This window comes from Anabrus simplex, chromosome 2 (assembly GCF_040414725.1).
Source record: "Anabrus simplex isolate iqAnaSimp1 chromosome 2, ASM4041472v1, whole genome shotgun sequence".
Lineage (NCBI taxonomy): Eukaryota > Metazoa > Arthropoda > Insecta > Orthoptera > Tettigoniidae > Anabrus > Anabrus simplex.
In genome coordinates, this window is record NC_090266.1 from 1,162,411,352 (window position 1) to 1,162,436,319 (window position 24,968).

Here is a 24,968-nt window from a genome sequence, read left to right on the forward strand (position 1 = left end):
CGTAGAATGTGAGGAAGTGGAAAGGATGGTAAATAAACTCCATTGTCATAAGGCAGCAGGAATAGATGAAATTAAACCTGAAATGGTGAAGTATAGTGGGAAGGCAGGGATGAAATGGGTCCATAGAGTAATAAAATTAGCATGGAGTGTTGGTAAGATACCTTCAGATTGGACAAAAGCAGTAATTGCACCTATCTATAAGGGAACAGGAAGGATTGCAACAACTATCGAGGTATCTCATTGATTAGTATACCAGGCAAAGTATTCACTGGCATCTTGGAAGGGAGGGTGCGATGTCGTTGAGAGGAAGTTGGATGAAAACCAGTGTGGTTTCAGACCACAGAGAGGCTGTCAGGATCAGATTTTCAGTATGCGCCAGGTAATTGAAAAATGCTACGAGAGGAATAGGCAGTTGTATTTATGTTTTGTAGATCTAGAGAAAGCATATGACAGGGTACCGAGGGAAAAGATGTTCGCCATACTGGGGGACTATGGAATTAAAGGTAGATTATTAAAATAAATCAAAGGCATTTATGTTGACAATTGGGCTTCAGTGAGAATCGATGGTAGAATGAGTTCTTGGTTCACGGTACTTACAGGGGTTAGACAAGGCTGTAATCTTTCACGTTTGCTGTTCGTAGTTTACATGGATCATCTGCTGAAAGGTATAAAATGGCAGGGAGGGAAATGTAGTAAGCAGTCTGGCCTATGCTGACGACTTGGTCTTAGTGGCAGATTGGGCCGAAAGCCTGCAGTCTAATATCTTGGACCTTGAAAATAGGTGCAATGAGTATGGTATGAAAATTAGCCTCTCGAAGACTAAATTGATGTCAGTAGGTAAGAAATTCAACAGAATTGAATGTCATATTGGTGATACAAAGCTAGAACAGGTAGATAATTTCAAGTATCTAGGTTGTGTGTTCTCCCAGGATGGTAATATGGTGAGACTGAATCAAGGTGTCGTAAAGCTAATGCAGTGAGCTCGCAGTTGCGATCAACAGTATTCTGTAAGAAGGAAGTCAGCTCCCAGACGAAACTATCTTTACATCGGTCTGTTTTCAGACCAACTTTGCTTTACGGGAGCGAAAGCTGGGTGGACTCAGGATATCTTATTCATAAATTAGAAGTAACAGACATGTAAGTAGCAAGAATGATTGCTGGTAAAAACAGGTGGGAACAATGGCAGGAGGGTACCCGGAATTAGGAGATAAAGGCTAATTTAGGAATGAATTCGATGGATGAAGCTGTACGCATAAACCGGCTTTGGTGGTGGGGTCATGTGAGGCGAATGGATGAGGTTAGGTTACCTAGGAGAATAGTGGACTCTGCTATGGAGGGTAAGAGATCTGGAGGTAGACCAAGACGACGATGGTTAGACTTGGTTTCTAACGATTTAAGAGGTATAGAACTAAATGAGGCCACAACACTAGTTGGAAGGTAGACCAAGACGACGATGGTTAGACTTGGTTTCTAACGATTTAAGAGGTATAGAACTAATTGAGGCCACAACACTAGTTGCAAATCGAGGATTGTGGCGACGTTTAATAAATTCACAGAGGCTTGCAGACTGAACGCTGAAAGGCATAACAGTCTATAACGATAATGTATGTAATGTATGTAGAATGTTTTATAGCAGCTTCACATTACACTTCACAGGTTGGTAGTGATACACAGAATCATTGTGTTTCGCCAGTGCACAGATCATCTTGAACATTCAAAGATCAGCAAACTCCAAAATATTTTCTTTTGGTGCACGTTTGTGGAAGACATTTTTGCTGTGTTAGATGGAAGATTCACAGACGGGCACAGCGTTATATAACAGATAAATAAATTGTACTCTCACATAAAATTTACAATAGAGACTAAAACATATTGCACATTAAATTATCTAAGACATATCAGTCATCAGAGATGAAGACCATTTAACGTACAAAATATACAGAAAACCCACACGAACATCAAACACAATCAAACAAATTCCACCCATACAAACGCCTATAAAAAAGCAGCCTACCATCATATGATATACAGAGCCTTTAATATCCCCCTATCTAAAGAACACCTAAAAAAAATATAGCTAAACCAAATGGATATAATAAAGACTAAATGTGAGGCAAGCCATATCGGACGTACTGGCAGGAGTTTCTTCATCCGCTACAATGAACATGTAAATGCTGTTAAATACAACCGATTTTCTTCCATAGGACAACACATAGAAGAATCCAAACATGAATTTTCCAATATTGAAGGCGATATGGAAATTCTAAACAATTTCCAAGGGCTCTTTGCTCAATATCTTCAAGGTATTTTATATCAACATGGACCAATTTGCCAATCCGAACTTTAATCTCAACAAGGTAACGGAAAAAAACCAACATTCCTTTCGATGCTGCAATTCCTCATTGATAAAAATATTTATTTAAAGAAAATGAACAAACAGAAACAAAAACACGGAACCAAGACTCCACAGGACACATCCCCTCCTACCCAAACCCCTCCCCTCTGCTCCACCGCCTTTTCCCCTCCAACTTCACAAATGCCAGCCCTCGCTGCACAAGAAGCAGTACACGACATGCTCCCGACAAACACGTATGCGACCGGCTGGAGACAACAGGAGAGTAAATCAAAATACACTTGCGCTCACAATACATATTATAGACATTCTTTAACAGAAAACCTTTTTTTTCTTTCATTTTAGATATTCCGATACATCTTAAGGTAAGTTTCCAACAAATCACAAGTTATGGAAGAAGGAATGCTTTCACCATATTACTCAAAAACATTGGACATTAAACTCAAAAGGCAATCTGATGTTGATCAGTACCCAACTATAAGAAGATTTTAAATTATTTCATTCATTTCACCAAAATTGGCATCTTTTAAACATGAAAAATATGTACCTGTTTTAACATAGAAATGTACAATTCATTAAGAGTGTGCTAACAGAACATCAAGACCACACCAGTGAAACCTCACAAACAAACTTTTAGATATAATTTTAGACTCGTACAACTCCAATTTCACAAAAGTTTTATCACAATATCGTATCATTTATACTTAGAAGTAAGTCATGTTAAACTTAGAAATAAGTAGTGTTTAACTCTGTATTTTATTTTACCAAAATTAAGGTTCTTCAGCAGCTGAAGATGGCCTATAATAAAGGCTGAAACTGGTACTGTAAAATGTATAAAATACATCAATATAAATAAAAAAGTATTGATTAAGTGGGAAATGAAATCCAGCTTTAAAATAGTGATCGCCTTCGAATGTCGACGAGAGAGCTTGCTAGTGAAAATTGCGAGGAAACTATACCAAAGATGATCGATCGCATGCAATATTATTGCCGAATGCATAAATATTGGCAATGGAAAAAATCGTGCACGCTGAATTGCTCGTAATAATGGATGCGTCAGTGATGGAGCTCTTGCTGTAACCAAAAGAGAACACAGATTAATATAGAAATTTTGAAGGGACAGACAAAAATCGTCATAACAGGGTTCTTGTTATATGCCGTACTCGCTATAGCAGACTTCTACTGTATATCCATCCCGGAACATCCATTTTGTATTAGTGAATGATCGTTAAGGTGGAAAAATGGCTGAGAGAATTAAAATCCGTCGTATATAACCGTTTGGCCTAAAAATGGGTTACCCACTAAGGAGTCGCAGTACCATATGGTACCAGCATGCAGTATTGTGTATTTCCCTTGTTACCAGTATTCTCAGCGCAAGGGAAACAGGGATGTACAAACTCGTGCACAACTGCAACTTACAAATGTTTATACAGTAAAACCTTGTTAATTCGAAGTCGTTGGGACGCAAAAATCGGACTTCAAATTACGTGATTTTGAATTAACCGCCAACACGTACTTCGGAAATGCCAATCCTTGCGGCGTCACAATATATTCTAAGACCCGTTACTGCATGCAATTAACCTTGATTCACAGTTTAAGCTCTCAAATGCCATAGAATTTTTTTTTTTCCAAAATGTATCCAACAAGGTGTATATACAGGCCCAGTTTCTTCAACAAATGTTAAGTGTTAACACTGCTGTTAAGGAGACTTAACACACAATTTAACAAAATGGTCGTCTCATCAAGAATTGTTAACTCTAACAATTGTTAATACTTGTGTTAAATTAACCTAGCAGCACCCCTGTGTTAAACCTCTTAACAGTTGCTAAAATTTCAAAAGGAAGGCATGTAGAAGACGGAAGTTTGAAGCTTTACTGCTGTATGAGGACTATTTATAAACTGAAGAAGGCAAAGGACAACCCATACTAAGAAATAACGACCTTTTAGAGTTGTCAGAAGAAAGATTTCTAATTACCAAAGCCATAATGAACAAGGTACTAGACGTTATAGAAAATAGGTTAGAGTTTCCAACAGATTGCAACTTACCAATCTCTCCAGTGCAGCAGATGCTTATAGATTTTACAAGGATGGGTCAGACCCTGCGTCCAATCGATTTCAACTAGCCTAATGTACCTGTTGGGGGACACTCAACAGTAACTCATGTAGAAGGGTTTGGGTCAATACCGTACAGTTTAGTTTTCGAAATAAATGAGGACAAATGTCATGAGGCAGGATCCGCTTCGGACCATGTTGAGGGGATAGAACACTAAAATGTGAACATATTTAACTTGAACTTGTTAGGTCCGCAACCTAATAATTTCAGAAAAAATTATGAATTCCCGATTGTAAAGCACCGCGTATATACTTGAAAAGTTGCAAACTAGTCAAGTGTAGCAGGGGCCGAGTGGTTATCGTACTTGTCTATGAACCGCGACGATGAGAGTTCGAGTTCCGCGTTAGATTACTTTTTTAAAAATACAAATTTAATTAATTATTTCAGGAAATGTGAAGGTAAAAATGCGAATAAAAGTAATGATCAAGCTGCAGTGGAACTTTATTTACTACCTCAAATTAATATAGTCCGCATCTGTGGTGTAGTGGTTAGCGTGATTAGCTTCCACCCCCAGAGGTCCGGGTTCGATTCCTGGCTCTGCCACGAAATTTGAAAAGTGGTATGAGGGCTGGAACGGGGTCAACTCAGCCTCGAGAGGTCAACTGAGTAGAGGAGGGTTCGATTCCCACCTCAGCCATCCTCGAAGTGGTTTTCCATGGTTTCCCGCTTCTCCTCCAGGCAAATGCCGGGATGGTACCTAACTTAAGGCCATGGCCGCTTCCTTCCATGTCCCATCCAATCTTCTTCCCATCCCTCCACAAGGCCCCTGTTCAGCATAACAGGTGAGGCCGCCTGGGGGAGGGGTAGTGATCATTCTCCCCAATTGTATCCCCCCACCCAAAGTCTGAAGCTCCAGGACACTGCCCTTGAGGCGGTAGAGGTGGGATCCCTCGCTGAGTCCGAGGGAAAAACCGACCCTGGAGGATAAACAGATTAAGAAGAAATTAATATATACTGTATATACAGAGAAAGAGATCCAGCAGTAACTGTGAGAACGTTTAGACCTATATTAATTTCAGGTAGAAAACAAAGTGTACCGGTACTGCAATTGGCGTAATATTTTTGTTCCAATTTTTAAATAACGTTCCCTGAAACGAGACTCGAACTCACGTCTACGACGCTTGCAGACAAGTACGATGACCACTATGCCACAACTCCTAAGTATATACGCCTTGTATTGGAATCGGGGATTCATCAATTTCTCAGAAGTTATTAGGTTGCGGACCTGACATGTTTAAGTAAAATTTGTTCGCCTTTAGTGTTATATCACCTCCACTTCATCCCAAGCAGAGGTTTGTAATGACATCTGACCTCGAGACACTTTCCATGTAGGCCTAATTGTAGGGGCAAAAGATCTTCATAGGTCGACGTCCCGAACAAATAGTATTTTTTTTAAAAAGAAAAAAGGCCTAATTGTAGACGACTATGTTCACGAGGGCAAGAAAAGAGTGTGTAGAATTCTACAAAGAATTCTTGCTGCCATTGCAGCATTAACAAGGCACTACATTATTTTCCCCGCAATAAAAGAATGCCCGAAAATCATTCAAAACATATCAATTATCACAGTTTCCCGGTGATGTAGGAACCTTAGATTGCACTCCTACAAGAAAAGGCTACATCGAATGTTGTGATATAACAGTCCGTTATTTCATTTTTTAAGCACACTCGCATAATTTTAAATTAAAACTATAACATTTGTCTCGCATTCATCATAATAACGCTGTTGTTGCCTCTTACTTGACACGTTTACTTCTTAGCGGTCTCTGCTAACCATAACCTATAATAATGTCAACCATGTGTCTGTGTGACAAAGTACTATTTCAACACGCCACTAGGAGCGCTATATGTAAAGAAACAAAAGACGCTCACTGCCAAACGCGTTCAGAAAACTTACGGAAATGTGTTAATTTGTCTTTAACAATTGTTTCGTAACAAATGTTGGAAATATGTTAGTGAAACAGGGTATTTTTAAACGAAGTGTTAAATTAATAACAAGTGTTAGTTAACATTTTTAAAGCAAAATTTAACATAGAGTTGAAGAAACCGGGCCACAGTATTCAAATAATACACTTGGATAACTCACCGGCAAACAACCTCACGCAATGAAATCAAAAGAAAGAAAACATGATTCAAAGACGAGGAGAAATCTATACTGGCTCCCCTGTGCAAGTGCTTTATTCATTGGATTACTGTACTGTATGCATTTTAGATCCCTTGTGCTTGCACGGAAAGTACCCAATGCCCTTAAAGCTTCACGGCTTATCGAACTTTCCTACGACGAGGGGAGAAAGTCTCTCGTTTCCATCCACATTACAACAGTACAGTGACTACACTTGTATGATTTCCCGCCATGGCACTTTTAAGACCCATTAACGCATGCAATACCTTGATTCTCAGTTTAAACTTTTCAAATGCCATAGAAAACACTATTTCAGAAATGTATCCAACAAGGTGCATTTATAATATTGAAATAATGCACTTGTATAAAACAATGGCAAACATAACCTCACGCAACGAAAGGAAGAAAAACACGATTCAAAGACGAGGAAAAATTATGCTGGCTCCCCTGTGCAAATGCTTTATCTTTTGGATTACTGTACTGTTTGCAGTTTTAGAGACCTTGTACTGGCATGGAAAGTGCCTGACGCCATTAAAACATCGTGGCTTTTCGAACTTTCCTATGACGGGGGAAGGAAGTGTCTCGCTTCCGTGTGCACTACATAGCAACTAGCAACACAGTGCATTTCAAATCAAATCAAATCAAAATCTCTTTATTTGCAAATGAGGTGTCTACCTCGGTGGCAAATGGTACACTAAAATACATTATTGTCAAGCACTAAATATTAAATTAACAAGAGAAGAAAATTTTCCTATAATACAATATTATACAATTTACGCTAACAATGTTTTCTATTAAACACACAGCTCATCCTTAATAAATTTATATTGTTTACAAAATTCTACTTATAATATCTCCTGTACTACTAACAAATATAGTCAACTGATATACAGTATGTGAAATTACTTCAAATGATACTATACAACTGGTATAAGATTAATATTTACATTGCATTTATTTATTTACTTTTTTTTTTACCCGTTCTGGAACCTAAATAGCATAACGACCTGCTGCGTCTTAACCAGAGCCCCTTTTGCCACCACTTTTCAGAGTTCTTGAAGGGCCTTCACAGCTACCGTTGCAGTCCCAGGGCCCTCGAAGTCCCCACTGTACATCACCCCTACAGGCAGTCCCCTACTTTGGCTCTCCAAACTCCTTAGACCAGGGGATGGAATTAATTTATTCACACACATTTTTATTTATTTACAATAACCTGCACTGGTCGAATGCCCTCTAACACTTCATTTATTTTCTCTGTTGCTGTTTATTCTCTTCTTGAATATCTGTACAGATTTTGGAAAAGGATCAAACACTACCCCTGGTAAACTGTTCCACTCCTTCACACCCTTCCCAATGAGTGAAAATTTACCCCAATCGCTTCTGCTAAAATTCCTTCTAAATTTATATTTGTGGTCAGTCCTGCCGATATAATTATTTTCCAACTGAAGCCTCTCACGGATATCTCCCCATGCTGCTTCTCTTGGACATGTTCTATATAATCCCACAAGTCTAGTTTTCTCCTTTCTCTTACTTAAAGTTTCCCACCCAAGTTCCTTTAACATTTCTGATACACTACTCTTTCTCCTGAAATCCCCTGTTACAAATCTTGCTGCTTTCCTCTGCACACTATCTCTTTTATTAGGTATTCTTGGTGAGGATCCCAAACACTGTTTGCATATTCCAATAATGGACGAACCATACTCAAGTAACTTTTTTCTTTTAATTCTCTGTTGCATCTTTAAGTAGCCTCATTGTGACATGTAACGATCTGTATGCTTTCCCAACAATATCATCAACATGACCCTTCCAGTGCAAATTACTTTCAAATCTCACACCTAAGTACTTGCACTTGCCACCTTTTGGGATAACTACCTCGTCCAAAGTATATTCAAATTCAGTTTTAAAGCTCCTGTTTGTAAAAGTTATAACAGTTGATTTGCCTCCATTAACCTTCATATTATTTTCTTCAACCCATTGTTGGATACTTTCACGGTCCCTTTGTAATTCTGAACAATCCTCAATGTTGTTTATTTCCCTATAAACAATTATGACATCTACATACAATCTTATTTTTGATGTTATATTGTTCCCTAAATCATTTGCGTATATTAAGAAAAGTAACGGACAGATTATACTACCCTGTGCAATTCCCTTCCAAGCTATCTCTTCCTGAGATACATTATTTCCTACTTGGACTTTCTGAACCCTTGAATTTAGAAATGTTTTTATCCAACGTGTAACCCTTACGTACAATCCTATTCCCTCCAATTTCTTTAATAATATTCCATGTTTCACTCTATCAAAGGCTTTGGAAAGATGTATGGCTATGCAATCTAACTGACCTCCTGTATCCAATTGATCTGATATGTCCTGTTGAAATCCCACCAGTTGTGCCTCACAAGAAAATTTCTTTCTAAATCCATACTGGCTCCTCATGAACCAATTTTTATCATCACATATCCCTCTGATGTACTTTGATAAACTCTCCAGTATTTTACAAACTATACTGGTCAGGCTGATTGGTCTGTAGTTCTCTGGTTTCCTTTTATCACCCTTTCCTTTATAAATTGGTATTATTATCGATTCCTTCCATTCCTTTGGTATTACACTATTATTTATGACATAGTCAAAGAGAAATTTTAAATAAGGCACTATGTACCACCCCATTGTCTTTAATACCTCCCCAGTAATTTGATCACTTCCTGCTGCTTTTCCTTGCTGAAGCAGTTGGATTTCTCTGAAAATATCTTCATTTGTGAATGAGAAGCTTCTTGTTTCCCTCTGTGTCTCTCCCTCTCTATCTTCTGTTTCGGTTTCCAACTCCTGACAATCATCTACTGAATCTCTGAATTCCCTACTAAATACGTTTGCTTTCTCAGTATCTGTTAAACAGAGTTCACCCTCTACTCCCACCATTATAGGAATTTGGATTCCTTTTCGATTCCTGATATATGAACACAGTTTTTTCCATTTCCCTTTGTGGTCATTACCCTCTTGAAGTATGCCATTCATATAATTCTCTTTTGCTTCCTTTTTCACTCTATTCAGTTCCCCCATTAGCTGTTTTCTAGTTTCTCTACTCTCCCTACCCTCTTTGATTTTCCTGTTTACTATTCTACATTTTCTTTTTAATTTTCTTATTTCCCTTGTATAATAAACAGGGTCTGAGGTCATTTTACCCTTCTTAACAGGTACAAATCTCTTCTCTCCTTCCCAAATGATTCCTTTAAATTTAGCCCAAAGTGTATCCACGTTACTCCCTTCACTTATCCAACAACTGAATTGTGATTTAAGTCCCAAATTCATCAACTTTAGTTTTTCTGTACAATTTCTTGTCTTGTGTGACCCTCTTATTAAGCCTTTTTGGTACGAGTCCTACATCCATTATTACAGCCTTATGGTCTCCTATTCCTTCAATTACCTCAGTTTTATCAACAATTTCCCATGGTTTAACCAAGAATACATCTAGTACGTTATTGAGACGAGTCGGTTCTTGTACTACTTGTGTAAATCCTCCCTCCCAAATTAACTTATTTGCCAGTTTCTGTTCATGGGCTTCACTAGCAGCTCCATTCCATTCAACTTCAGGCAAATTTAGATCTCCCCCAATTATTACCATATCATTATTATTGTTTTTATGAGTATAATCTATTATTTTCTCAAATATTTCCATGTCTCTTTCCTCTCTTTCAGGCCTGTATGTTCCTAGAATTCCCACCTCCTTCATATTATCACAAACTAATTTTATCCCTAATATTTCATCCCTTTTATCAGTAAACCATTCATGTGAACAGAATAAACACCCCCCCTCCCTTTTTATCTCCTCGGTCTCTACGATAGACTGTGTACCCTTCTGGAAAAACTTCTCTATTACCCACCCCTTCTCTCAACCACGATTCCACTCCTATCACCACATCAGTCTCATAAGATTCCATCAATGTACTGAATTTTAATTGTTTATTTACTACACTTTGACAGTTTACCAAGAGCAATCTCAGACCCCCTTCCTCCCTAAAACTTGACTGTTACAATTGGGTAACTTGAAATTCCTTACTATCCTGAGTTTCATTTTCTAGTTGACTGAGCCAGCTTGAAGTACAGCTGGCTCTTTCTACTAGTCTTCCTGGTCAGTATTATAACTCAAGGGATTTGCCTGTTTTAAAGTACATATCTTAAGATTAATAAAATCTAGAACAATATTTGCTATCTTTCGTTTACCTGAACTGTTTAGATGGAGGCCATGTTTTGTATAACAGAATCTCTCAAAACTTCTGTATTCAATAACCTGAGTATTCCAAAAATGTTTACAAATTTTAACAATATCTGTATTGACCTTGTCCACTTCAATGTTCACACACGAGTCTTTACGCAAATCATGCCTGTGGGGCACGTTCACTACAAAGACGTTAGTGTGGGTCAGCTTCCCTAGTGTATGTTTAAGTTGTGATCTTACATTTCCCGGCTGGCAATTCTCTCCTTTAAAACCATTAGTCTGTTTGGCCTCAGCATTTAAAAAAGTAAAACAAACAAACAATGCAGTTTCATCGGCATTGACAATATTGTTTGGCGCGTATGAATTGATTATAGGCTACAAGTCACGCTTTTTCGCCAACTGTCGGCATCGCGTGTTCGCGGATTCTACCTATCCGCACACTGCCTGCTACGACATTGTGGCATTCCTTAAAACGCCGAATAGAAAATAATTATGATTCTGCTCGAACATAGCAGATATGAAGCACACTGTAGACACGCCGAAGTACGTGCAGGGTCCGGAGGGTGCACGTTCCGGAAGACGCGTTCTTTCATGATGCGAGGAAGTTTTGAATTTAAATTACTCTGTAAAATACTATTTTTTTTTCAAAATGTAAAGAAAGTTTCAAATTAAAAGTCTGAATTTGGTAACGGGACCGACATTGTTCTTCGAATTATGAATAATCCGTATTTTGAATTGAACGATTTAAATAGCATGCAAAACCGTACCTCATGTTTCCGGGAACGAGAGCTGCTTCGAATTAGATGAGATTTTGAATTAACTGATTTTGAATTATCGTGGTTCTACTGTAATACCATAATCCATCCATGAACTTCAGAGGCTGAGAAATTATGCAAGAATATTACATTTCTGTAAAGTTACTTTAGAATAGAGGTGAGGAAAATACGTAAGTAGATACGGTAAGTGTTAAACAGAGTATTTTCATGTGCTGGAGATTTTTAAAGCATGAATCTGTTGGGAGAGTAAGAAGAGAAATCCGCAAAAACTTCCTGGAGCGCAAGGGCCAAAATGCTATAGAATTAAAAAATTATGAATAAAATAAAAAATGCAGGTTCAGTGCATAATAAAAAAGGTAAAACAACAGTTCTAAGTGACAAAAAAAAATTTGTGAGGGACGTGAGTGACCCTCCTGAAAATCTTTAAAGAGAAACTGGTTCAGCAGAGTGAGGTTTCATATTCTTCTGCACAGCAGGTAGCAGGAAAACTGAAATTTAAGCCTTACAAAGTCACAGATGTGCTAAGCCCAAGAGAACCAGTTGCAATAAAATAATACTGCAATTGGTTTCTTCAGTCTGTCAACAGTGGTGAATTAAATCCTGAATTAGTGTAGTTTCCTGATTAGGCATGGTTTTATTTGCATGGACGTGTACATTCACAAAATAATTAGTATAAGCCATGTGAGAATCAAAAGGTGATTCATGAAACTCCACTTCATGACCTTTAAATAGGAGAAATGAAGGGCCAATTTTTCTTTGACATCATTAATTCTGACTAATACACAGAAAGAGTTTTCTGCTCAAGTGATTATACAGGGGGGACTAAACACATGAGTATTTCTGGGAAGAGAGAGTTAGAGCACATACTGCTCATAATTCAATGAATGCAGTGTGTGTGATGTTTTTGGGGACAGAATAATCAGTGCAGCTTGCTCTCCTTACTTAATGCCTTGTGACTTCTAATTCTATGGTAGTTTGAAAGAGTGTAGAGAAGTAAAACCTGCACCATATAAGAACTGAGAAATACAATTTGTATAAAAATTTTGAAGATTCGTGAGGCTGAATGGCAGAGAACCAAAATATCATTTGCTACAATGCTTGTCTACAGGCTGAGGGAGGGCATTTTCAACCTTGCTGAAAGGGGCAGGTTTTATTGTTTTTTTGTTTTTCAATCGGATTATCCATTCATCAAAGTTGATGGACGCGTGGGAATGGTGCGGCGGCAACCGCGCTCTCATTTATTTACAAGTGGCATGTAGGACGGATACTAATTCTCATGGGTCTTGCCCTGTATATTGACTTTAGCAATCATCCATGTACCCAGGTACAGAACAGAAGAAATAAACTTCCTTCATGGGCAGATGGTCATGAATAGAACTAAAATGATTACCTTTATTGCTCTTATTTCGAAAAATATGCCTACCTGAACAAGAATAATTACACAATCTGTATGTATTTTAAGTGTATTCATGAAGAAATTAAGAAAATCTGAAACCTCAGTCTGGGACAGCAGTGAGTGTAAAACAAACGTCGAGTGCAGTTTCCCACAAAATCATATTCACTTTTAGATATACATAGCGGTGAACTATTTTATCTACAGATATAAAAATTTTGCACTATACTGTGAGACTAACGAGATGACCCAGCAGTCTAGCGGCACCAAGCATGCCTCTTACCTTGAGGCCCTGGGTTCAATTCCTGGTCAGGTCATGAATTTTCACGTGAATCAGAGGGTTGGTTCGAGGTCTATTTAGCCTTCTTGAGAATCTGACTGAGATTGTGGCTCCGGTCTACAAAGAAAATCGGCCAACAGCATTCGTTATGCTGACCAAGTCACCTCATAATCTGCAGGCCTCCATGCTGAGGAGTGTCCATTTGTTAGGTGAAAGCCCATCAGGACTGTAGCGCTATGAGGAGGGGGGGGGGGGGGGGCACTAGCAACTTCTAAATCATGTTATATCTAAAAACTGTATGTTAGAAATGCATATTTTAAAAATTAAATTTCAATTTAATCAGTGAAGTAGCAAATATCAAATGTAAACATTTTTGAGTTCTTTCTTTTGTTATATGTTCTATGTTGTACTAACAAAGAGAGATCTTATGACAACGATGAGATAGGACAGGGCTAGGATTTGGAAGGAAGTGACCGTGGCTTTAATTAAGGTACAGCCCTGATTGAAAATGGGAAAGAATGGAACATCGTCTTCAGGGCTGCTGACAGTGAGGTTTGAACCCACTATCTCCGAAACATAAGCTAACAGTTACATGCCTCAGATGGTGTAGGCAATTCACCCTGTATTCTAGAGTTTCATATAGCAATTAATACATTGAAGAAACTATGGTGAGAAGCACGAAAAGCAACTGTAAAGGAACAAAGGCCCTGGAGAAAGAAGATGGAAATATAATTTGGAATGACAAAGAGATAAGAGATGAGATGGGACAGTATTTAAAAAAATTATATAATGGTGGAAATTTAATATCAAACAGGAGTCCACAGCGAAAGGAAGTATTCAAAACGTGGAGCCTCCTATAAAGTGGAAAATACACTGATGAACATGAGTAAAGCAAAGGCAACAGGCATAGATGAGCTAAGCACTGACATGATCAAGGCTGCAGGAGTGCAGTGGTTGTTTACAGTCCTAAACACAATTTAGAATGAAGAAATACTACTCAAAGACTGGACTAAAGGAGTCATCATCTCTCTATTTAAGAAAGGAGACAGATGGAAATCCGCAACTACAGGGGCATCACTCTTCTATCTCATGGACTCAAAAAAATTGAAGGAATCAAAGAACGGAGATTAAGAACCACCACTGAATCACAGCTTGAAGAGGAGCAGTATGGTGAAAAAGGAAGGGATATATTTATTTTCCAAGATATAAAGAAGGCTTAGGACAGAGAAAAAAAATATGGGAATAACTTGAGAATAGATAAAGTCAAAATGCTGTACGAACATTGTCAGAGTTGTGTCCAAATAAGGGATGGATATTCGGAGTGGTTTGAGGCTATGCAGAGTGTACAACAAGGCAGCGCACTATCACCACTTTCATTCTTGGTTGTAATGGATGAAATAATGAAGAGAGTTAACAACAATGTGTTTAAAACTCTTGCCTTAGCAGATGAGGTGATATGGGATTATAGTGAGGCTGAAGTACAACAGAAGCTGAACATTCAAGCAATATATTCAAGCAATTCGGTCTTAAGATAAGAAAGCCCAAAACAGCAGTGTTGCCTGTTAATCGACAGAACATCCGTCCTAACATCACTCTGGATGGATCAAAGTTGGAACTAGTACACCAGTTCCGTTACCTTGGCAGTGTAGTAACAACAGATAGCTGCCCATCTGTACAAATCACTAGTAGAGTACAGAATGGAGCACAGTTTTATCATCTTGTGAGAAAACTTCTTTGGGATAAGCAAGTCCCATTAAGATCAAAATGAATACTCTACAGGAGCTTCTTTGTACCAGTTACCACATACAGTCTAGAAACTTGCATCCAAACCAACAGAAATATCAGCAAACTACAAGCAGTGGAAACGAAGTTCTTAAGAACTATCATTCAGAAAACAAGGAGGGACAAAATAAGAAACGAGATATGCCATCTTGTCCAAGTTAAAAATCTGTGTCGAAGCCAGGCTGAAATGGTTTGGCCATCTCAAAAGTATGGACCCACAAAGAACAGCTAGGGTGTGATTTGAGAAGGAACTCAAAGGCAAAAGATCAAGAGGCTGGCCAAGGAAGAGATTGATCGATCAGATTAGAAACGACCTAGCTGGACGAGGTCTGGTTTTGCAGCAGGTTATGGAAGAAGACATCTACACGGACAGAAGTAAATGGAGAGTGCTCATTCACGGCACCTGGGAAAATGGAGATGGTTCAAGATGATGTCTGGCTACATGGCTAAGTGGTTAGCATGCTGGCCTTTGGTTCAAAGGGTCCTGGGTTCGATTCCCGGCTGGGTGGGAGATTCTAACCTTCCTTGGTTAATTCCTATCGTTCGGGGGCTGGATATGCGTGTGCTGTCTTCAGCATTAGAATTCATCATCAGTAAAACCCCATTCTTACAGATGTGCAGGCCACCTATTACGCGACAACTTGAATGACCTGCACCAGGCCTGTCCGGAGGCAACACACCATAAAAAAAAAAAAAAAAAAACCAAACACTGAATAAATGGTTAAAATTTGGAGAGGGTGACAAGAATACTTCAGTGGGAACGCGTACCTAGGTAATGACATTTTTCAGCAAGACCTTGAAAAATTATACAATTAAAAAGATATGCACAGAGTAAATGAGAAGTCTAAATAAATGTAATAAATTGTAATTCACATGAATCAGTGAAGTTTTAACCTTGCATAGTAAAATTTGTGCATTTCTGTCTTTAATATTATCAAAGATACAGTGAGAAATGTTAGGATAGTTACAGCATCATTTCACTAGGTGCTCACAACCATCTACCATTAATAGAATTACAGTAGGAGTCCGTTATAGCGAGAATTCATAACGTCGGAAAATTTACTCGCTATAGCGGATTGTCGTTATATCCGATTTTTGTGTAAAAGTCGGAAAACCCCCCATGCATTTTAAAATCGGTATGAAACGGCAATCAGTTTGTTCAAAACTTGCGTTTCCGCAGATGTTATCCACACTACGGCTGGCTTGTTTGTTATTTTTCGAAATCCGATACTACGTGAAACTGTATGTTTAATTTCATTCTGAAAAAAATAGAGTACCGTATTTCTCCGAATCCAAGATGAACCCCACTTTTTCCTTCAAAAAATTTAAATCAGGCTCAAAAAGTACTTTGTAAAATCATATGAATGCCTTTGTTGTACAGTAGGCCTACGCATTTTAAAACTATTTTTAGACGCCCAACATTGATTTTCGTCATGCCTTTTTTTGCGGCTGCACAATTATTCTTTATTTCCGCGGGTTTAAGGGCCATTAACTTAAAATTGGCATCATAATACCGAAGAGAACCCTTTGAAAATTTGCCAGCAGTACCTATTCCAAGCGTCTGTGCATTACGACGTTCCACCAGGAAATTATTTTTGCTGTCTATGAAACTGTTACTTTTACTCAGCGTCAGATGTAACCGGCTACCGCTACACGCACGTCTCGGTTGGCAGGTTCGGCCAACTTCAGCGGCTAGCAATGTGTAGGCTTATTCGCGGATGTCGAAAGTCAACGAACAAGTTTATTGCGCCATGGTATGGCCATTCCGCTATTTGTCTTCACACTAACGCCAAATATTGGCTTTAGCTAGGCCTATGCCGAAACTATTCCTGCTGTCTATAAGACTTAATTTTGCTAAGCGTCAAGTACAATAGATTACAAGATATTGAATCATTCCGTATTGACGGCTTTCACTTTACAATGGCGAAAAATGAAAGTATCCTCCTATTCAATACATCATATATTCCGTCATTAGACGGAGTAAACAAGTTCAGACATGTTTCGGATCGTTTGAGCCATCTTCAGTGAAAAAATTAGGGGGGTTGGAATAATTTACATAATATGAGTTGAAAAAATGCTAAAAAACATAATGAAAGCGCAAATGAAAAAACAAACAAAAGAGAGCCTAGACGGAAACAAAATAGCACAAATATACAATATTTACATCAATATGCAGAGTAAAAAACAACTTATTGCAACAAAATTCAGTGAAACAGGAGTTAATTTGAAATAATAATTGATACTAAAAAACTGCGTTAACCTAAGAAACAAGGGAATGAAAAAACAAATGATGCAGATGGAAATGAATGATAGTAGCACATGGTGAGGTTGTGGACCTCATAGTTTACAAATTATTAGTTTATAAAAACGACAAAACAGTTTGAAATCGCTGTCAAAATCCTAGTGGAAACCCATCACATCAAAATGGTCAGGAGGAGAGCGGGAGCAAACATTTTGAGAGAAACCAAGCCTGAATTAACCTGCAGGCGAAAAGCCTGTGATCAGGAGAAAAAACACCTTAAATTTAAGGCTTCAGAAATAGCAGCATTCTTAATATCTTCTCAATCTAGCGGTCCCTTTCTTCATTATTGTTTCATAATGTTGGCTGGTGTTTTGCCTTATTATAGAGGGGTCGGAAGGGCCGCATATAAAAAATATGAGAAGCTGTGTTAGGTAGAAGACAGATGCATAGTAAATTGTAGTAATCTAGTGGAAACCGTCAATGAAGTTCTAATCTGTAATGGAAAAAATGAGGTTGTATGAGAAACATGGGTTGATAAGTAAAAAGTGTGGAATGGTTGTGAAGAAAGCTTAAACTTATGGTGTGCAGTAGGTGGTTGTCCTCTCTAGTGGCCTGGCTTTCTCAAAGTAACGGTCTCGTTCGCGTCATCGAGTCTATTGTTGGTTCGGCTGTGTCTGCTAGGATGGAAGGAGCGGAGGGGGAAGGGGAGGTACAGGGCTGGTTTGAGGAAGGGAGGGGTGTTGAGTTGGAGAGATGGAGGTGGGTTTGTTTGGCAAATATAAAGAATGAATGTTTCAAGAGGATGTTAGTTTACTCGCCGACTTCTAAAGCTCGAATGGTGTGGCCTTCTTAAAGTGACGGTCTCGGTCGCGTGATCGAGTCTATTGTTGGTTGGCTGTGTTTGTTAGGTTGGAAGGAGCGGAGGGGGAAGGGAGGTGCAGGGCTGGTTTGAGGAAGGGAGGGGATGTTGAGTTGGAGAGATGGAGGTGGGTTTGTTTGGCAAATATAAGGAATGAATGTTTCAAGAGGATGTTAGTTAACTCGCTGACTTCTAAAACTCGAATGGTGTGGCCTTCTTAAAGTGACGGTCTCGGTCGCGTGATCGAGTCTTTTGTTGGTTGGCTGTGTTTGCTAGGTTGGAAGGAGCGGAGGGGGAGGGGTGGTGTGAGGAGGGGGGAAGTGGTGGTGAGTCGGGGAGATGGAGGTGGGGTTTGTTTGTGTTATGGAAGTTCTGACAAATGTATGGAATGAATGTTTCAAGTAGAATGTTCTTTTTCTCGCTGACTTCATTTAAATTGTGAGTGGGGTTCATAAACTGATCTAAATCGATGTGGATGCTCTCGAGAATGTTGAGCAAGGTGCCTTTTTGCTCATAATGCAAGATCTTCAGGTCTTTGTCTATTGAAGTGTATTCGTGGCTGGATGTTTTATGGTGTTCGCTCATAGCTGAAAAACGATTATATTTGAGAGCGTTGCGATGTTCGGCGTATCTTATGACAAAATTGCGGCCTGTTTGACCTATGTAGCTGGAATTACAGGATTGGCACTTTAATTTGTAAACTCCGGAGTTCAAATATTTGTTGTTGATGTTGCTATTGTTATTGTTGACAGTGTGTGGATTGAAAATGAGTTTGGAGTTGGTGTGGGAGGTTCTGTAAGCTATTTTGATGCTGTGTTTCTTGAAAATATTAGAAATTTGGTAAATGCTACTATTATTGAAAGTGAATGTGGAAAATTTTTCTTTTGGAGCAGAATCTTTTGCTAGGGTAGTTTTGGTTCTGCTTTTGTATCTATTGATGATTCTGCTGATGAAGGTTCTATTGTAACCATTGTGTTCTGCAATGTTGTAGATGGTATTAATTTCTTTTTTGAAATTCTTGCGAGATAAAGGGATAGTTAATGCTCTGAGGACCATGCTATTGTAAGCTGCTTTTTTATGTATGTCTGGGTGCACAGAGGTCTGATGGATGGTATTGATGGTGTGGGTGGGTTTCCTGTATATATTGAAGGATAAAGTGTTGTTGCTGTTGCGCATAATGGTTAAGTCCAGGTAATTAAGGGCTTTATTGTTTTCTGACTCTATGGTGAATTTTATATGTGGGTCAATAGAGTTGAGAAATCCAAGTACTGTGTTGCTGTTGGTAACGTGGGAGTCTAAAATAACAAAGGTGTCATCTACAAAGCGTGTCCAGTGTTGGATGCCATTGATCTTGCCAATGATGTGAGAATGTTCTAAATGATCAATGTAGATGTCTGCAAGGATTCCTGAAGCTGGTGACCCCATGGGAAGACCTATCTGTTGGTAAATGACATTATTGAAAGTGAAGAAATTGTTGTTCAAAGTAAATTCCAGAATTCGAATAAATTCATCTATTTCGCCTATACTTAAATTGCTGAATTTGGAGAGATTGTTTTTGATCAATTGTACGGTGCTGTTAACGGGAACATTAGCGTACATGTTAGTAATATCAAAAGAATGAAGAGTGTGGTGTTTGGATAAATTAAAGTGTTTGATCTTATTGCAGAATTCTAAGGAGTTCTTTACTGATGTGTTGGCTTGAAAACGATAGTGTGACTTGAGGAATTTGTGAATGAAACGAGATACTTCATAGGTCGGACTGTTTCTGAAATTGATAATGGGTCTTATGGGGATGTCTGTTTTATGGATCTTGGGTAGCGCTTTGGCTGTGGGAAGTTTCGGATTCATGATAATCATTTTGGATTTTTCAAGGTCATTAAACAGAAATGAAATGTTCTTGATGATGGTTTTTAGGTCTCTTTGTATTTTATTAGTTGGATCTTTTTTAGAGGTTATGAAGTTCCATAAAACAGACATCCCCATAAGACCCATTATCAATTTCAGAAACAGTCCGACCTATGAAGTATCTCGTTTCATTCACAAATTCCTCAAGTCACACTATCGTTTTCAAGCCAACACATCAGGAAAGAACTCCTTAGAATTCTGCAATAAGATCAAACACTTTAATTTATCCAAACACCACACTCTTCATTCTTTTGATATTACTAACATGTACGCTAATGTTCCCGTTAACAGCACCGTACAACTGATCAAAAACAATCTCTCCAAATTCAGCAATTTAAGTATAGGCGAAATAGATGAATTTATTCGAATTCTGGAATTTACTTTGAACAACAATTTCTTCACTTTCAATAATGTCATTTACCAACAGATAGGTCTTCCCATGGGGTCACCAGCTTCAGGAATCCTTGCAGACATCTACATTGATCATTTAGAACATTCTCACATCATTGGCAAGATCAATGGCATCCAACACTGGACACGCTTTGTAGATGACACCTTTGTTATTTTAGACTCCCACGTTACCAACAGCAACACAGTACTTGGATTTCTCAACTCTATTGACCCACATATAAAATTCACCATAGAGTCAGAAAACAATAAAGCCCTTAATTACCTGGACTTAACCATTATGCGCAACAGCAACAACACTTTATCCTTCAATATATACAGGAAACCCACCCACACCATCAATACCATCCATCAGACCTCTGCGCACCCAGACATACATAAAAAAGCAGCTTACAATAGCATGGTCCTCAGAGCATTAACTATCCCTTTATCTCGCAAGAATTTCAAAAAAGAAATTAATACCATCTACAACATTGCAGAACACAATGGTTACAATAGAACCTTCATCAGCAGAATCATCAATAGGTACAAAAGCAGACCCAAAACTACCCTAGCAAAAGATTCTGCTCCAAAAGAAAAATTTTCCACATTCACTTTCAATAATAGTAGCATTTACCAAATTTCTAATATTTTCAAGAAACACAGCATCAAAATAGCTTACAGAACCTCCCACACCAACTCCAAACTCATTTTCAATCCACACACTGTCAACAATAACAATAGCAACATCAACAACAAATATTTGAACTCCGGAGTTTACAAATTAAAGTGCCAATCCTGTAATTCCAGCTACATAGGTCAAACAGGCCGCAATTTTGTCATAAGATACGCCGAACATCGCAACGCTCTCAAATATAATCGTTTTTCAGCTATGAGCGAACACCATAAAACATCCAGCCACGAATACACTTCAATAGACAAAGACCTGAAGATCTTGCATTATGAGCAAAAAGGCACCTTGCTCAACATTCTCGAGAGCATCCACATCGATTTAGATCAGTTTATGAACCCCACTCACAATTTAAATGAAGTCAGCGAGAAAAAGAACATTCTACTTGAAACATTCATTCCATACATTTGTCAGAACTTCCATAACACAAACAAACCCCACCTCCATCTCCCCGACTCACCACCACTTCCCCCCTCCTCACACCACCCCTCCCCCTCCGCTCCTTCCAACCTAGCAAACACAGCCAACCAACAATAGACTCGATCACGCGACCGAGACCGTCACTTTAAGAAGGCCACACCATTCGAGTTTTAGAAGTCAGCGAGTTAACTAACATCCTCTTGAAACATTCATTCCTTATATTTGCCAAACAAACCCACCTCCATCTCTCCAACTCAACATCCCCTCCCTTCCTCAAACCAGCCCTGCACCTCCCTTCCCCCTCCGCTCCTTCCAACCTAACAAACACAGCCAACCAACAATAGACTCGATCACGCGACCGAGACCGTCACTTTAAGAAGGCCACACCATTCGAGCTTTAGAAGTCAGCGAGTAAACTAACATCCTCTTGAAACATTCATTCTTTATATTTGCCAAACAAACCCACCTCCATCTCTCCAACTCAACACCCCTCCCTTCCTCAAACCAGCCCTGTACCTCCCCTTCCCCCTCCGCTCCTTCCATCCTAGCAGACACAGCCGAACCAACAATAGACTCGATCACGCGAACGAGACCGTTACTTTGAGAAAGCCAGGCCACTAGAGAGGACAACCACCTACTGCACACCGTAAGTTTAAGCTTTCTTCACAACCATTCCACACTTTTTACTTATCAACCCATGTTTCTCATACAACCTCATTTTTTCCATTACAGATTAGAACTTCATTGACGGTTTCCACTAGATTACTACAATTTACTATGCATCTGTCTTCTACCTAACACAGCTTCTCATATTTTTTATATGCGGCCCTTCCGACCCCTCTATAATAAGGCAAAACACCAGCCAACATTATGAAACAATAATGAAGAAAGGGACCGCTAGATTGAGAAGATATTAAGAATGCTGCTATTTCTGAAGCCTTAAATTTAAGGTGTTTTTTCTCCTGATCACAGGCTTTTTGCCTGCAGGTTAATTCAGGCTTGGTTTCTCTCAAAATGTTTGCTCCCGCTCTCCTCCTGACCATTTTGATGTGATGGGTTTCCACTAGGATTTTGACAGCGATTTCAAACTGTTTTGTCGTTTTTATAAACTAATAATTTGTAAACTATGAGGTCCACAACCTCACCATGTGCTACTATCATTCATTTCCATCTGCATCATTTGTTTTTTCATTCCCTTGTTTCTTAGGTTAACGCAGTTTTTTAGTATCAATTATTATTTCAAATTAACTCCTGTTTCACTGAATTTTGTTGCAATAAGTTGTTTTTTACTCTGCATATTGATGTAAATATTGTATATTTGTGCTATTTTGTTTCCGTCTAGGCTCTCTTTTGTTTGTTTTTTCATTTGCGCTTTCATTATGTTTTTTAGCATTTTTTCAACTCATATTATGTAAATTATTCCAACCCCCCTAATTTTTTCACTGAAGATGGCTCAAACGAGCCGAAACATGTCTGAACTTGTTTACTCCGTCTAATGACGGAATATATGATGTATTGAATAGGAGGATACTTTCATTTTTCGCCATTGTAAAGTACAATAGACGCGTTATAACTCTGCCACTGAGTAGTCATGGCCTTTCTAAGAATTCGAAGGCTCGCATGTTTTGATGTCATTCTGCAGATTTGAGAAACGTTTTTGTAAACGCTAATAGAACGCCGTACTCTCTTCACTATTTCCTGCGATCCTGTGTGTAACTTCACTGGCGATGTAGGCTATAGTAAGGAGGCGGTTGTTTGTCAACGAGTTTCGTGCGCGTGTGGAAAGAAGTAGCGTGGTTACCGAGGTAGTTGCCAGTGGTATCCATTAACTTACTGTTAGGCCGCGAATGCAAGACAACCCTTGAGTTTTCGCATGAGATTCTGAGAAAAAAAGTTTTGGGATTCTGAGAAATACGGTATCACTCCAAAGGCTTCTGTGAAAAACACTTCAGTTCTCTTCTTCAAACGGCGTCACCTAACCTAACCGTATATGTATCATGAAAACATATTTCAAACGCACGTAGAGAAATGATAACCTCCTCGCGAAAAATTTACATTTAAATAGCCTTTCCGAAATTTAACTAGACGCGAGAAGATATGAAATATCCTCTGAAATCAGTGATGTACTCTGCCATATCTTGAAGTGTATCACATTCTTACTTAATTTCCGTATATAACATTAAAATATATCGTTTAATTCAGTCTTTATTTTTAACGAGTTAACAACTGCTATTGGCCACGTTATTTACGCATTTATTACGAAACCTATTATCCTCTTTCATTTCAAATTTTCTATAGAGAACAGCAGTCGACGGGTATTAGGTACTAATCAACTCCAACATCGCCTTTGAATGTCGACGAGAGAACTCGCAAATGCACAAAGTGAGAAAACTACACCGTACGGTACTGAAGAGGATCGATCACATTTTGTTGCAAACGTTTCAGTTTTCTTATTCAAACAGCGTCACCTATCCTAACTTAACCGTACTATACGTATGATGAAAACACACTCCAAGCGCCAGTAGAGAAATGATAACATTCTCGATATACATTTTCATAATAGCCGTTCCGTAATTTAACCAGACGCGAGAAAATATAAATTAACCTCCGAAATCCAAATTAAGCACTCTGCCATACCTCGAAGTGTATCCCTTTCTACTTAATTGAGTATTTAGCCTCAAAATTAAGCGGTCGTTTAGGCCGCCTTAATTTTTAACGAGTTAACAACTGTTTATTTACCGGTACGCATTTATTACGAAAATATGTTCTCTTTCATTTCGAATTTTCTTTACGGAACAGCAGTCGACGGATATTACTATTCGACTACGACATCGCCTTCGAATGTCGACGAGAGAACACTCTAGTGTACATAGCGAGGAAACGATGCCGAAGGTAATCGATCGTATGCAATATCATCGCTGGGGTGCATAAATATCGCTTACGGAAAAAATCACACACGCTTAATCGCTCGTAATAACGGATGCGTCAGTGATATGGCTCTCGCTGTAACCGAAGGACGATACACAGTTTAATATAGGAATTTTGAAGGGACAGAAAAAAGTCGTCGCTATATCGGAGTTCTCGTTATATGCCGTACTCGCTATAGCGGACTTCTACTGTATATTAAACATTCAAATATTTTTTAGCAAAATTCTATACACAATTAAAATAGGGAATTTTTCTTACCAAATTTCTTTAGAAGCCGCACTATCATATTATTGCAGGAGCGATTATCATCTGCCACAATCCAGTGGAGGTTTGGAACATGCATGAGAGTCTGACCTAGACGAGTGAGTTCAGCTGCTTGTTCTCGCCTTGGGTAGGTTGGTGTAATAAAATAGATAACAGGAAGATCTTTTGATTGTTTGTGCCTCGTATCCTGTTACAAAGAAAGAAGAATCCGACATCAATATGAACAACAGATACTGCAGTATC

At 38.7% G+C, this 24,968-nt stretch overlaps 1 protein-coding gene across 3 annotated transcripts in view; it reads right to left on the minus strand.

The window, feature by feature from the left end:
• The window catches only part of LOC136864761 (galactosylgalactosylxylosylprotein 3-beta-glucuronosyltransferase S), a 135,946-nt gene that overhangs the window by 75,616 nt on the left and 35,362 nt on the right, over positions 1–24,968 (minus strand). For all 3 annotated transcript variants that reach the window (XM_067142127.2, XM_067142128.2, XM_068226414.1), the window contains exon 3: positions 24,720–24,912. In XM_067142127.2, coding sequence (XP_066998228.2) covers positions 24,720–24,912 — 193 coding nt within the window. The remainder of the gene's footprint in view (positions 1–24,719; positions 24,913–24,968) is intronic.